The sequence below is a fragment of the Pagrus pagrus genome, assembly GCF_965226575.1.
Source record: "Pagrus pagrus genome assembly, chromosome: 6".
Classification (NCBI taxonomy): domain Eukaryota; kingdom Metazoa; phylum Chordata; class Actinopteri; order Spariformes; family Sparidae; genus Pagrus; species Pagrus pagrus.
In genome coordinates this window covers 18,210,017-18,227,030 of record NC_140190.1, presented here as the reverse complement: position 1 = coordinate 18,227,030, position 17,014 = coordinate 18,210,017, and the positions used below count along the sequence as shown (strand labels likewise).

Here is a 17,014-nt window from a genome sequence, read left to right as displayed (position 1 = left end):
GCAGAAGATTTGGACCAAACAACACGTCGGTAACACAGGGCAATTTGTATCCACTGAGGGCTTTGGAAAGGCCAAAGTCATGACTATTCAATAAGTTGCTCATCATTAAAAACCCTGAGCTTGTACTTTGCAGAATACAGATGTCAGTTCTTGCTTTTTGTTTACAATGTTACTCTGGAGCGCTGATTGTTATAATAATGGTGTTCATACAGAACATCAGTGAGTCTGATCATTTTAAATAAGAACATATCCCTTCTTTGATTTGCCTGTTTTTTGAGTCTTTGATAGTACAATCTCTGCATGTAAGAGATGTGATGTGATATGCAGCTCAATGAGGAATCTCTTAATGCTCATTCATTCACAATTCTCTCTCTCTCTTACCCTCTCTCTTTCCTCAGCTTAATCAGCTGACTATGGGCGTCTTTAGCCATGCTTTAATCAACCATTCATGTCATTGCTGCCAAACTTTAAATCTGTTCTTCTCTCTGCTGTTGTCAGCTGTTGTTTCTGTGCAAAAAAATCGTTGCAACCCTCCTGCATCCCATTCATCTCCAGTTCATCATATCCAGACTGGCATTCATCTTCATCCCATGAACACAACCAGTGTCTAGACTCCATCGGTTTCCTATACCACTCAAGGCTACACATTCCCTCTTAAAATATAATGGAAGTCACGTTGACGCATAATCGCCAAAGACTCATATTTCTTATCTTATGTGCACATGCATGGCTCGAGGGTGTGGCTATTTTTGCCGCACATGCACCCAGAAATCTGCCAAGTACAAATAAACATTTTCATTGGTCACTACAAAGCGCCTGAAATGTAGTTGTTTATTCTTTTAAACAATTGAGGTTATCCCAATTTCTTGCTGCAGGGGATTTAATAGAAGAAAAACATGTATTTCCAAATGTATTCCTGTTTAAAATAATTGTTGGAATATGTTAAGAAAGTAAATTAACATGTATTATTGGGTGCACCTATATAAAAATGTTAGGCGCACCAGTGCACCCGAAGAAAATGAGTCTAGAGCTCTGATATGGCATGTGCAAATATTAGTCATTCCCTCAGAACAAAGTCTCTCTGACTGAAATAAAGATGAGTGCTGGATTCTCTAACAAACCAGGAGGGCTTCTGCAACCGGACTTTAATACAGCCATGAGTCAAGGGGGCGGACTGATGGAAGAAACCTCTCTTTGCTCTTTAATTGCACTTTAGGCACCAGATGAGTTTCAGCAATGAGACAGGCACCCCACTGTTGGTGGTCAGTCTGCATTCAGCATGATGTATGCAACAGTGCTGTAGGGCCAGAGAGCCCAGCCCGTGATATTTATCTGCCCAATTAAGGCCAGTGTATCTCTGAGGCACCTGCCAATGCTTCAACCCCAGCAAATCTGTTTCACAGCTATCCCACTGTTGATGAAGGATGTATTGTAAGATAAACACTGCCTAGAGGAGAAGTGAGAGAAGCCATGCCTCTGTTGTGATTTACACCTCTGAGAACCAACTGTTTAGCACCACAAAAGCCATGGCCTAACACCACCAGTAGAGGAAAAGTCTGAATTTAGATCTCACACTCACTTTGACTGTCTCATCTATTAAAGTGTTTCTGGAGTTGCCTTCATGAACAGAATTCAACACAAAATTATCTTCGAAAAGAACTCTACTCGACCCAGAGCTGTTGCCAAAAGAGGAAGGGCCACAGAAAGCTTTTTGTCAGCTTTTGACATGTCCACTTGCTTTCTGCAGCATTTATAAAGTATTTTGAGGCGTTCCAGTTGACTGACTGACCTGAGCATTATCAAAACTAACACCCACACAAACTTCATTCATATGCTTTTAAAAATAGGCGGGGACAAGAAAGATTCAAACTTCTGAGTAGGCGCTTAACACTTTCAGACGTTGTAATATAGGATACATTTTTGAAACCCTCCTAACACCGAAACAGATACATAAAAGAAAAGGCTACAACAACTGATTATTTTTGTCAATGATTAATCGAACGATTATTTTCCTGATTGATTGATTAATTAATCAGAATCAGAAATTCTTATAATAATTAGACAAAATTAAAAAAAAAGAAAGGAGAGAAAAATGTCAAGTTTTGTCCAGCCAACAGACCAAAGATATTTACTTTATTGTAAAGGAATGAGAAAACTAACTTTTGGTATTTTCTTTGGTTCCTTCCTGACAATGTTGATGAGCCACACTGTTGGCCAAGTATTGTTTGATGAACAACTTCATTATGAGCTCAAATTTAAGCAGTGAAGTAAATGTACAATCCAGGTTACATTCTGACCATGAATAAACTCTGTAGCTCCTCAATACCCAAGGAGAACTATCGCTACACCTACTAATATTGACGCTATGGCGCATCTATGCCAGTATTAATGTTCTCGCTAATCCATGCTAGTGATGTTGATCTTGCCAGAAGTCTGGTTGCCATGGAAATGGCTTAAGTAGGACTATGAACCACATCCCCATTGTCTGTTTGAGAAAGAACGTTTACGGGGGGCTTTGAAGCAACAATATTCAACCTCCTGGAGGAAGACAGATGATTGTTGAGTCTCATCCCCAGGTCGTCAAATACTGACACCCAAAGCTTCTGTAATAACCTGGGAATGAGACTCGACAATCAACTGCATTTTATATATTATTGCTTTAAATGATTGATTATTACAGAATTGGAATTATTTGTATTGACGAATTGATTAATTGATTAATCAGTTCAGCTCTTTATCATACATCTTCACATTGTCAATCATCAAGTAGTCAGAAGAATTTCTCATGCACCTCCTAAATCTCCATGATCTGCATTCTCAACTTGGATAGAGCTCATCTTCTTCCACTGGGCATGTATGTCTATTTGGAAAGGCTGTCCACCCTGTTACAGTGCAAATAGATACACAGTAGAAAGTAGAGAAGGGCAAGAAGACTGCAAAGAGACGACTGGATGGTGGCCACTTTGAAAAGTGTGAAGAAGCAGCATTATTCAAGCATGAACTCAACTAAAGATGTTGACTGTGTTGAGAGGAAGGTTTGTGCATGTCACTGGTTTGGCGTTTCTTGTGGTCTACACAATGTGGATTGTGCCAACATCGGTCAGCATTTGACGTGAAATATCTGCAGGAAGGATTTCGTTTCACCAATGTGGATAAAAAGAGAAGCTAGAAGTGCTTTGAATTAATTAGTGATTGATATTTCTGTTGAAAAATAGAGCAAGCATGCAGAGTAGTGGCATTAGCCTGGTTCCAGACCTCTGAATTGCTGCCCACATCTCTCATTATTTGAGTGATTGAAAGAGGTATGGAGTTGTGCTCACTGACTGCTGTTTCCTCTGTTGAGACACAACCAGGCCAATCAGAGTTTTGCAGGTGGGAATAAGAATGTGCTGGAGGCAGAAAACCAAAAAGCCTGGATGAGTTTTTGACACAGCAACCTACAGACACAATACCTCTGAAATTATACAATTCAGTGAAGTTTTCAGGCAACTGCGGTAAGATTGCGCTGTTGTAATGATGGGAATAGTAGTGTGGAAATGCACGTTATGCTGAATTTACCATGACGACAGGTAAACAAAAGGAAATGATTCCTGTTGGTAGACAGATTTACTTGAGCAAGAAAGCCACTAGTTGAGTTACAATAATCAATGATTCTTGAATTCTTGTTTTCAATGAATTTACTGACGATTGATTTAAACTTCATTCCACTGGTATTTAATTTATTCTCTACAGTGTAATTAGACATCTGTGCATGCCTTCCTGTGCACCATGACAACTGTTGCTGTGTTCCACTAAATATTTCTTACTATCAGCAAACAGTGAGCGGCAATAGAGATAAGTTTGTCCTGCCAATTAATCTGATATCATCCTTGAGGACAGACATGTAGAGAATACGTCAGGAAAGGAAGGATAATTGAAGTGGGACAGCATCCAAGAAAATTCTTCGGGAGTTGAGTCTACATTGTCTGCTTTGGATCTACCCCATTACTATAATCTGAAGCTCATTTTGATGTACGATTGTACACATAAGTTTCAAAGTACAAAGAGCACAAAAACATCCCTCTGCCTGTCACTGTGAGTAAAAAAAGGTCCAGAATTGTGATGCAGTGAGAATCAAGCTGTCCATAATGGATCACTCTGAATCTGAGATTAAGAAAACTGTGACATTTTAAGCCGCGTTGGTTAAAATAAATGAGGTGGACTGAATGAGCAGCAATGACAGAGTGCAGTCTGCCTTTGCTGTTTTACCTGCAAAGACCATTCCAAGTGCCAAATAAAAATGCCTGAGTTGCTCTCCTCTCGTGTTGTATCTATTCCCTCTCTAGAGAAGAGAGACGTGAGAGCTAAGTGGCTGACCTTTGTCCTTACTCATTTTAATTAACCATGGCTAATATCAGCTATTTCCATGATGAGGACTCACATTATTGCACAAACACACACGTGCATGAGGACGCACACATACAATGCTGCATGCACATGCAAACACATCAGAGAGGAGAGCATTTTACAAGGGGCTAAGATAGGAATTCACACACACACACACACACACACCTACATACACACACAAATGACAATGATTAGTGGCTAACTAAATGTCAGGGGCCATAATGGCAAATCTGTTCCTTTAGACACACTCATATTCTCTCTACACTTCCCCTGCAATATCAATGGCAAGGAAGGATGTTTCAATGCATTATTATTCCACTGAGACTCTTGATACACAGTTATTCCAGCTGGGGACTGTAACACAGATTCACTCTCCTCTCACAGCACTCCGAAAATCTTATCACACAAACAGTTATGAGGGAGTATTGCATTAGGATCGTTGCAGTATCTGTATACAAACTCAAGATACATTACACAAAAAATTAGTATATTTTTATTTAATCCAAAACCAGAGAAAGAGCTATAACCTTGACATCATTATCTCAATTTACTAATATTCATAAATACACTGAAAACTAACTAAGTAAACAAGATTTTTATTGATTTCCCTGATTGTAAGTACCACGTACAACCATGACATATCCTGGTTGTACCTGATGAAAGGATGAAGATATTTCACCCCTTGGTATACAATTGGCTTTAAATATTGATGGAGGCCACATTTTTAATACAGTCCTTCAGAACGGTATCAAAGGACTTTACAATTTATGCCATCCTCTTAACACTGCTTTACATATTTCACTATGAGACCACATAATACTGTACAAGTAAGCCATTTGCGTGAGGGTTATCAGCCAGGGGGGTCATTTGTTAACTACACTCAGCAGTCATTAACACTTCAAATGCACTGGGTTCATTTCCAGTTGAGGGTATCAAGCCCAAAACTTCCTGAGTGAACTAAAATAGCCACTTTTATCTGTGTTATGAAATAAAGTCTGCACACCTGTGGGAGGAGCCTTATTTTACTAAAATGGCCACTCAGGCAGGAGAATGACTTCCTCAGTTCATTTTTTACGACAATTATTGGCTATTATAGTAAATTGCCAGTCTAATAGCAGCATTCAAGCAGAGACTATTGACAAAATGTCCGGCTATGTTTCAGTTTCAATGAAATGCTGAGAACTTAACATTTAACTGTTAAAAGCTACTCGACATCAAGTTTAAATGGGAAATTGTTTAACCAATATGTTCAGAGCAATCTATGTTTAATTAAATAAAGAGCAAGGTAGGGCCAGGTTGCAATTATGCTTAAACTTTAAAGTATTGATATAGCTAATACTCAAGAGGAATCCACGCCAGCAATGCCATGGAGAAGGTGTTCATTCTCTGGATTAATGCAGAGTGTTGCGTTAAAGCGTAGTTGACAAGAATGTATTTTCGGACTCATCTATTTCCAATGCGACCGGCAATTAACGAGAGTGACAAACTCATAGCATAGTAAGAATAAACTGCGGTGTTGCTGGGCCTTTTTATCCCGTACTCTGTGATAATACTCTATCTCAGTGCTGACATCAAAGAGAGGAGCGTCGACCTGGAGATTTAACCCTCCATTTCGCTACTTGCTGAGAAACACTCTCCTCAGACTGACTCACTCGGCGGGCGTGGGCAATGAGTTTTCACTTGTAGATCCGCTCTGATCCATATTAATGTCCAAAGCATTTTCATCACATACAGGATTATGCTTCCCATATTTGAAATTTCTAACCCTATGAAGTATTAGATCTCACCGAGTCTTATATAAAATCCTTTACAGATATACTGCATCTCATCTACTGTATTGAGTTTGGTTTCTACGCTGCATGATCCTGTGATAGTTTGGTGTTAGATGCATGCTAAGAACAGGCACTCAAAACTGGTTCGCATAACAGTATGTCAGCAAGATTCATCTGAATGTTTTTTTAAGCTCAACACCTCTGCCTGCAGTTTTCTGTTTTCTCTGATGAAAGCCAGAATTACCAGAGCCCATGTAGGCAGTTACTGGTGAAGGGAAGCGTGCCTCTTCCCCCTCCTCGCTGTGACAAGATATTCTTAGATGAGAGGTGCTGTGCATATTTAATACATTATCACATCTACAATCTTAATTAACAGAGAGGGAGGAAAAAGAATGGCGGCTGAGGAGGAGTCATGTGATGTGTAGAGGGGCGGGTTGGGCCTGATACCGATCTCTCATTCCTCTGTATCCTACATCAGATAATGGTCAGGATAGACTGTAAATAGGTCAGCGCATGCATGGTGGAGATGAGGATAAGCAGATGAAGACCGGGGCTACAGTAGGGTAGTATAAGAGCCTGGCTAATGTGGTCTAGGAGTCCATAATGGTTCATAGGGTTGTCAGTGATGTCACTGATATCACAGTTTAGCTCAATAATCAGCGCACAGCCACAAGGCAGAACCCATTCACTTTAATCTTGTTAACTCAAGTCTTTAAAGGACGGGTTTAACTGATCCGCAGTTACCTGTGCCAAATGTACCTGGCAGAAAACATGGACTCTTTATGTAATTCAGCAGACCCTGATGGCCCGGGTGATTAAGAGCTTTTAGCTGAGATTATGTTAGAGACCCATTTAGGCACAGGTAGATCTGGAGTTGTGCATCGTGATAGAATATTAGTCAAATTCCATTTTTGCATGACTGCACAGCACATTAAAAGGGAAACTTTGACAATTTTAACCAGCTCTCTATCATTACAATGTGGGTAATATGGCAAATGAACAATGTTAAAGGTGACATTTTATGCTAAATTCTAGGTTCATCATTTTATTTTAGGCTACTACCATAAAAGGTTTTCATGCTTTAGTGCACAAAAACACACCAGTTTTCTCATCCTGTCCATTGCTGGAGCACTGTATTTCCCCCCTCTGTCTGAAACGCTCTGTTTTAGCACCCGTCTCTTTAAATATGGACTGGAATACCCAGTCTGCTCTTATTGGTCAGCTTACATACCTGACCCAGCATGGCTAACAACAACAGAGCATATAATAGGTCTCCTTTAAACCTTATTTTGCCTGCACCCAGAACTTTCTGCCCATTTGCCAGCATAGGTCAGCCAAGTGATGCAAAATGTGTCATCCAGCGAACTTTAGCCAGCACTAGGCATGAACTACAGATGGTTCTTTGGCATTTTTTGTATGCCTGCCTCAACAGAAAAAAAGAGTGTAGAGTTTGGTCTGAGAAAGGGAGCCGCTCCTATCTTTCTCTCTCTCTCGGGTCTCACCAAACTCAGATCTGTCAAAACTAGGCAGTGCTCTTTAAATATGAATCCAGATTTTGTTCCTGCATTTTCAGAAACATTTTTAGTGTACTGTTTAGCTGTAATACCATAAGAATTTGTGACCAGGCAGCCGCTGTATTGTTTCCTGTTTCACCCACCAGCCAAAGTGTTTATTGGTCAAGTTCCATAAATTCCATAAAATAGTTTGTTTCAACTGCATAGACAACCTTGTTTCCAGCAGCTCTCACCTACTGTATTGCATTGACTTATTTTTAACCATCAGCATGAAGCTTCAGATTTCTTTCATTTGCAAAAAGGCAAGGCTTCAGGCAGCGGCCTTTACTTCACATGACTGAACTCAGAGCTGTAATGCCTGTGCAATAGTGTGTTTTCAATTCCTCAATTCTCTCATTTCTCACGTGTGCTGTTTAATGTTAATGGCAATGGAGCTATGAGGGGAGAGGCACAGATGCAAACGACTAATTTGTTGAGGTGACACAAGATCTCAGAGGGGGATAAATGTCACGCAGAGATTAAATGAATCTGCGAAGATGAGCGAGGAGTCACAGCCATAACTAACCTCCTGCCCCTAATGCAGCGACATGTGATGGATGTGTTAAGAAGTGTGTCCTTAACTAAAGATTCCTGTTGCTGGAAAACTGTAGTAACGTTCAAATAAGGTGAAATTCCCGCGGGCAGTGATTAAAACGAAAAAAAAATCTGCATTTTTGGCTCCAATGGCAAAATTAATAGTTTACAGGGACAAAGTTAAGGACATGACACATGGAATGATGTAGTTTATAAAAAAGCTAGACATGTTCCACAGTGTTAAGCACTTTCAGTGGGTTCCCGGATCATCAAGTCATTACTGATAAGGAATTTATGAATTTAGGGATTTATGAAGCAAAGTGCTGAATATATTTCCATCTTCATCATCAGTACAAGTAATGATGGCTTTCCATAAAAAAATCCTCATATTTCCAGCAACAGTTCCAAAGTGGTATTCTACTATTCATCTATTCTGTCTATGGTAAAAATATTGAAACATAGCCTATATGTGTTGACAAAACTGGAATAACATGACAAAATACAAGAAAACCACCCTTCTCTGCTGACATAGATATGCATTTCAGATAAGCATAATTGCCTGGGGGATCAGCTGGTCAAGGACCCTACCATGCACCTGAAATGACTTGAGACCACTGAATATTTCCATACATACACAGTAATCCCTTCTTGCTCCCATTTTCTGTGCTACTCCTCATGGAGCACAGTCGAGCAAAGCAAAAGTGCCAAAAATCCAACGCCATGAAATCCTTTTACTTCAACTGTAACATTCGTGTTGCAGCATTAATAAATGTTGTATGCTTGGACTGAAAAGCCCAGATTAAAGTGTCTATACTTTTTTTTTTCTTAGCAAGTCTTCTCCTCCCTTTCAGAAGATGAAAAAACAGCATGCTCCCAGAAGCCTCGGCATCATGACAGAGCTGCTCCCCTGCTGCATCTCATCTGTAACGAAATCCCTCTGTTCTCCATGAGTGGGCCTACGCATGTGTACACAAGTATCGCATGGTGACAGGTAATGATTCACAACACACAGAGTTTTGACAAAGCAAATAAACAAAAGGTACAATATCATGTGAAGTAACAGAGGAGCTATAACACCACACATGTTACAGCTGTACATAAAGAAATGGCAGAGTTGCTGGCAATTTAATGAAGCAAATTTTTAACTACCTTGAGCACCCCATCAGAGACATGACTGCAGGCATTTATCAGCTGGAGTGAGTCATCTGTACTTCGACATACTTCCTGCCTGCAGCTCACACTCAGACACACAGCTCTGTCTCAACGGCTGGCGACCCATTTGCCTGATGACTAAACAGTATCAGATTTACATAACGCGATCATAACACCATCAAGCTTTACTAATAGCTGATAAAAGTTCAAATAACAAACATATATATTTCACTTTCTTTTTGTGCTCTACACTGTCCATCATCATCTCAAATAACAATATACTGACCACATCTCTTTCTGTTGCTGTCACTTTATAATATTTTTGTTTTGTTGTGTTGTCTTATTGTTCCTCTTACTTCTTGACTCTTAATTGTAAATGTCCCATTGAGCTGTTAGGACAGGGGATTTCTGGGCTTTTTTTCAGTCATATTAAGCTGTTTCTGTTAAATAAAAACACCTGTCACTAAGTATAAGTGATAGACCTCTCTGGCTGAAGTCATCAACATGTTACATTTGTGAACTGCAGAACAACAATTAGTATTTGTATGTCAAAAGCTGCCAAATCTGAGCCGCTAGGTCACATCCATCAGGAATTCCGGTCATTGCAAAACATATTATACAGCTGACAGCTGGCACATTAGCTTCGGTTTGATTGTGGCCATATGGCCAGTGGTGAGGAGCTGCCATGACCCGAAACACCCCTGGTAAGATTCCCATTACAGAATGTTCTTCAGAAAGCCAACATCTACAAAAACATGATGGTCCTGTAGTGACCATTACTGCCTGCCAAGCTGCTGACTTCGGTTTATCACATGTATATTTACAGGCACGGTGTACCTGTAAAATGTCGCTGAAGCACATTGCTTGAGCCAAAGCAGCGCTGCTTGCTGTCAGCGTGAATGTCATTAATTGTAACTCACTAATAGGCATGGGTATCTTACCGATACTGCTTATCGATTCGGTGCTTTAACGATACTCATAGCAGTTCTTTTTGTTAACTTTTTAAGAGAAAAAAATCGATTTAAGAATAGAATGAACAATTGCTTTATTTTCATGTACTTTATATAAACATTCTTGAATTCTGAGCCGGCACTACTTTGAACAAATAACTATCCTAACAGCCATGTTCAGCAATTCACTATTAGTGACTCTAAAATGTTGTGATTAAAGAAATGTAAAAAAACACAAATCAAATTATTACTCACAACAACAACATAAAAAAACCCAATGGTTACACGGGTAACATGTATGAGCATGCTGCAGATTGCAGCATGACTACAGTTTATACATACACACATGGGTTAATACCATTACTATTAATCAGCTAAATTTTTAGCTATGCATTCATGAATTCTGTCTGAAATGGTGAAAGAATCCTCCAAGCTGTCATTCAGAAAATAGCTAAATTAGTAGCCTAATTGCTGGATGTAATTATACTTGAGTCTGAGTGTATCTGAAGGACAGTTTGAATGATACTTTCACCATGTCAGACAGAATTCATGACCGTATAGCTAAACATTCAGCTGACAAACAGTTACTAACAGCTATCAACTCATGTTTGTAACTATAACTCTGTGTGGGCTCCTGCTAACATAACATACCCGAGGTAGATGGGAAAACAGGATAAGCTATTCACTATAAGCTATTCTGTCGAAAACCACATTGCTCCGCCTGTATGTGATGTACTTTCACTAGATGATTTTGAAAGATTGCTCGTGTTCCCACCCTTACATGCAAAATACTTGTTGCATTTGTGGCAACGAGCATTGTCTGCATCAATTCTTGTGAAGTATAACCACACTTTTGAACTTTTAGCTCTCTCCGCCGTTGCCACTCGGAGCAGGGTGTCTGTGTCTCTGTCTGTGTCACAGACCCCTGCAGAGGACAGGCTCTGACACAGTGTTCTCTGTTCAGGATTGGGAATAGTGAATATCCATCATATGCCTTAATTTTTCCAATACCATTAGCAGAACCAATAACGTCGGCGCTTATTGACACTACGGTCTTTCTAAGTTTAGCCCCGGGGCCCGTTTTAATACTCGCCACATTCTACAGTTCACGCACTGTCAGGACAGTACATCAGGAACAATGAGGTGAGTCTGACAGCAAGAGCACAATAAGTTAGAGGAAACAAACAAGTAGACACAGATAGGGTTTATTATAGCCTATACTGTTGAATAATCCATCCCAGGAGTTTGTTTTCATAATCACTGGACTTGCAGTTAGACCTTATTTTAACCACCTCAGGGCATTTCATGATTGCTGGCCCTTAACTTCTGGGACTACACTGATATAACTTGTTTTCTCTCCTGATCTCAAAACTCTGGTTATCTTTTGTCTCCAAGTGTGGATATGATGCCATTGCTCTGTTTTTCCCACACATTCTCCTTTATTGATCTGTCTTAAAGGTCCCATATTATGCTATTTCTAAGGTTCATGCTGTTTTTTTGCTTTAATGTTCAAAAGACACATTATATTCTCATACTGTCCATTGCTGCAGCGCCTCTATTCATCCTCTGTCTGAATGCTCCGCTTTGGTGTCTGTCTCTTAAGGCCCCCCTCCGGAAAAACCCAGACTGCTCTGATTGATCAGCTGTCACAGGCCTGAGCAGCCCACCTTGTGGGCTCTGCTCATGTTTTTGCAACTACAGCCATATTTAGCTAAATATAGACTTTCAACAAAGGAAAACTACAAATAGTTGTTATTATTTCACCAAAAAATGCATACTGATGGCAATGGGGTTTCCCATACATTCATTTATTTGTGCCCACAATATCAATACATATTGTAAAAAAAATCACTAATGTTCACTGATTGATGATTCAATTTTTTTATTGTCAGAGCTGCTTTCTCTCTCTCTCTCTCTCTCTCTCTCTCTCTCTCTCTCATTTTCTCATTGTTTCCCACACATAGACTTTACTTGGGCAGGCCGCCCTGGTACTGTATAGTAACGGCCGCAGAAGTATATTAAATGACCCATTTTAGCCTTACTTTTTTTTTTCTTTTTTGAAGTTTGAGAGAACAACACCGTCCATGATTGATTTACTGGTGGACAATTTCCCATCGCTCTATTTCTCCACTACCTGCACCTGCTCTGCAGACACACAGACAAAGTGAGAGACATTCTCCGGTATCAGCCCAGGTATTACATCCCTCCTATAAATGCATTGTGATGCATCTTCTTCTGTTTAATGTATTAATGCCACTGTTTTGTAAAAGCTTGTAAGTGCAGATGGTTCGGTACCACATTGGTTTGGATCATTTTGATGGTGTGCGTCATGAACAACAAGCTTCCTCAACATACCGCTCAACTGCTGTTGTGAAAATGAAATCAATGGAGGAAAAATTCCAAAATGCGAGGTGTGTTTTTTTTTGGACAACTATAAAACGTATAACATTGCTGACGACACATGGCCTACAGGGGCACATACAGGGAGAGAGAGATATTGGCGGGGCAGGCCAGTGAGACCAGTGGTGGGGAAAAAAGCTGAGGGGAAAAGCAAGGTGAGCAGATCACAGTAGTTAGTGAGCAAACACTAAAATAAGGTGGAAAATTAAGAGAGAGAAGACTACTTAAAATGCTGAATCGAGGAATAACATAATGTAGCCTATTCTACAGTATGAAAAGGTTGAAATAGACAAATCCCCTCGACCCCTGGAACGAACCTTTGAATATTCACTCTGAGAACTACCAAAGCTAAGGAGTCCAAAAACTGGTTTTCAAGACAGCCCTAGATTCTGACTGAATGGATCCATTTAACAGTGGGTTCTGAGAGAGTGACAATTCACATGGAGGAAACAAGGACAAAAGAAGAAGAAAGTTACAAAAGGAATGATTGCTTACTTGAAGGATCTTTAACAAGACATAAGGCTGTTGATGGACACTTTGGCACTGGTAGTGTTGCCCCTGTGACCTTACAGCTCTGGAACAGTCACTGTTATCACAAATCACTGTGGGGCTCTGACAAGTTGACAAGTGCTGATAGTGCACTGCATTAACATTGAAGGTACTGAGCTAATGACTATAAACAAACAATTAGTGAGCCAGTAGATGTTCAGTGTCTCAATCAAGTATACTTACAAATTAGAGAGGGGTTTGATCCTGTGACCCTCTGATAATGGGACAGGTTTGTAACCAATTTTGTGAGGCAAGTGAGGTGAGCTGCACTCTTATCTTCTGAGTCAGTTTAATCGACAACTTCATAAACAACCACAATCATTCAAAAGGCACTCAGAGCATGTTTGAACCAACTCCAGCACCGCCCTGCATCTAGCACTCAGTTTTATAAGTACAGTGAAAGAAGATAGATACTGACATGTGATAGCCAGCAGCCCAGAACATCTAGAAAAACAAAATGAGAAGAGGGCAAATTGCTTTCTGGGATATTGCTCATGGCGTGCTAGTTATTGGTGTTTTCATAACAGGTATGAACACCTGTACAGATAAATGCTGATTTGTTTTGACTGTTCCATTCATTCCCTTGACAAGCTCCAGTGTTTCGGTACGAGGGCAGTGTGGATAAAGATGAAACAGATATTTCCATTTACGGTTTAAAGCAAATTAAACACACAACAGGAATGATCACACCTTTAAAATAATTTTCCGAACCTCACTCCATATGTCATAAAGGCACTGCCAGCTGGAGAGCTGTTTCCACTTTCACATTTCACATATCACAGCTCACACTTCTACAAAAGTGTGTCTGACCCTTAACTCTTCTATTAATACTATGCTGCCTGTGTGGAAGTATGGATATTTCAGCAGTATGTTCCTTTGAAATGAATCCTAACCACAAAACAGAGAAATTTGGAACGCACTTAATACGTAATACATCTAATCCCTGCTCAGGGAAACAATGAGGATGTTAACAGTGGGCAATGAATGCAGGCCATCACAGTATGTTGTGGAAAAATACTGAAATTAAAAGCAGAAGGTAAAGAAGTGTGTTTTCATTTGGCAGGTTGTCTAAAAACATCACATCCTCATTAATATTCCAACTTAAACATATGCAGAGCCCAGTGAACCATGCAAGAATTTTTGCATCAACCTATTAAAGAAATAGAACATGGCATGTGGAAGATAGATTTTAAGTAGGGGTTGTTTTCTTGCTGCTAATCCTCAGTCTGATCTATTAGCATAAACACTCAGCCACCACCGTATTACTTCAACAAGTAACAATTAGGACACTGTCGTTAATTAGCTCTCTGTACCCAAAACAGCCTACTTAATGCCCCATGAAACAAACTACACCTATTGAACCTGTTAGACATAGAGATCCTTAAGATGGAGCCCCGTTTTCGGCAGTTTTATTGTGTTAAAGGCAAATTCACAGCATCAGCACCTCTTAACCAATCCCATGACACACAGAGAATCAACTAACAAGGCAAATTTCTTTAAGAGTCTTAAGAATCTTGTCTTATTTTGTTACCTGCTGTGACAAAACCCACGGAGGCTTGATTAAAGCAACCTACATAGTGAGCCTCCAGTCATTTAAACCAACAAGCTTCTACTTTGTGTGGCATAGCCTACAGGCACAAAATGTACCCCTACACTGTCAGTTTGTCTCCAAAGAAGAAATTTCTCTGCTGAAGATTTTTGTTTTACTGCTTCAAACAAAGCCGAAGAGCTCAAGCTCTACTCTGAAAAAAGACACTGACAGACATTTTTGAAACAAAGATGGTGCCAGATACACTGGAGACCATTTCACATCATTTTAGACCGTTAGTGTTACCATATATTCGTACAAAAATGTGTAAAGCTAGAGCAGATAATACATGACTAACACCCCAAGAACTTAAAGGGTAACTCCACCAATTTTACACATTAAAGTGTGTTTACAGGTCTTGGGGAGTACTACTGCATATGTGAATAAAGTAGTCGGCTTTGTCGGCTCCAGGTTTGAAAAAACGGTCTACCGGTCTAGCATTGCACTCCTGTAACACTGTTGGACTTCAAAATCAATACAGCAGAACCAGAGATATCACCATTTTTTCTTCCACACATTGTTCTTCCTTTTACAATACCTGAAGCTAGGGCTGGACGATTAATCGAATTTTGATCACGATTTCGATTTTGACTTCTCACGATCATGAAAACACTGTAATCGAAGAAAAACGATTAATGTGCCGCCGCGCGGCGTGTATGCAAATTACTGCGCTGTAAAAGCACAGTGAACGCACCTGTGTCGCCTGCAGCTGCAGCAGTGCCAGTGAGTTTGTGGATCAATTGTGGAGCGAGCGATTGACAACATGGCAGAAAAGCAGCCTGAGCCTTTAGTTGAAAAGAAAGGTAGGACAAGTTCGGTCATTTGGAGACATTTTGGTTTCAAATCGTCGGACTTGGAGCAGAAAGAGATTGTTTGCAAAGTTTGTCACGCCATCGTGTCCGCACCCCAGGGCAACACGACAAATGTATTTAACCATTTAAAGTTCAGCCATAAAGTGGTCTATGACAAAGTATTGACGGAGCAAAAGACCCAAAAAAGTGCAAGAGCGACAACTTCAGCCACCGCCACCACAACACAGTCCTCCATTGAGGACACTCTTTACAATGCCGCTCCATATCCCACCGGCTCCCAGCGACAGCGAGAGATAACGGAGGCTGTAAAGTTCATGCTAGCTAAGGACATGTGCCCCATCAGTACAGTTAGCAACCCAGGGTTCAAGACACTGGTCAAGACTTTGGACAAGCGGTACGTGTTGCCATCCCGCAAACACTTCAGCAGAGTTGCACTGCCTGCTTTGTATGATAAATGTCGCGCTGAAGTTGAAAAAGATGTCTCCACTGCCAAGTGTTTTGTTATAAGTATTAATAATAATCGTGTTTATTAATCGTGATTTCAATATCAATCAAAATAATCGTGATTATTATTTTTTCCATAACCGTCCACATTACCCACAATGCAACTCAGCCATTGAGTGACATCACTGAGATTACATGCAGCTTCCTCTAGAGCCACAAACTGCAACCATTACGTCTTGGAACAGTCATTAATGTACTGTTTTGTAGTTGAAAACAGCTTGGGAAAGCCCTGCTGTCATGTACATGGACAACACAAGTTTATTGACATGCTATTGAAATCATGTGAAGCAGGTGTCCTTCAAATTATGACTCCCACTGATCAAACATCAGAAATCTTCTAATGGGAATGGGGCAAATCACACATGGACAAGTGCCTGCACAGAACATCAAGGATGAGTTATACGCACCTTTAACAATAAGGTTGAGGAGCTTTGGCCGTGGGTTGCGCTCACTCTGAATGGAGCATGTGTACTGGCCGTCATCAGTTACATCCACTTTCTGTATCTGAAGGCTGTACTCATGTTTGTCTCCGACGCTGGACACAATGGACACACGTGGGTCAACAGACCACTTGTCGTTTCCTGCGAAAATGATGCTTGAGCGGTTCAGCCAGGCTCCTTTCGAGATCCCATCCAACAGGTAGCACCTACAGCAACAAGAGACACTTCGGTTAGAGCGTCAGAAATACTAGTTGCCTGAAGCTTTTCAAGCCATCTTGTTTGATGACTGAATACAATTTGATTCAGTATATACATTGCCTGTATCTCTCTTGCTAATGAATGATCTCTCCCCTTCTGGCAGGCAATTTTACTCT

At 40.3% G+C, this 17,014-nt stretch overlaps 1 protein-coding gene across 2 annotated transcripts in view; it reads right to left on the bottom strand.

Annotated features, from left to right (window-relative positions):
- negr1 (neuronal growth regulator 1) overlaps positions 1 to 17,014 on the bottom strand; it is a 154,939-nt gene that overhangs the window by 91,041 nt on the left and 46,884 nt on the right. For both annotated transcript variants that reach the window (XM_084354261.1, XM_084354262.1), the window contains exon 2: positions 16,608 to 16,846. In XM_084354261.1, the coding sequence (XP_084210387.1) occupies positions 16,608 to 16,846 (239 nt within the window). The remainder of the gene's footprint in view (positions 1 to 16,607; positions 16,847 to 17,014) is intronic.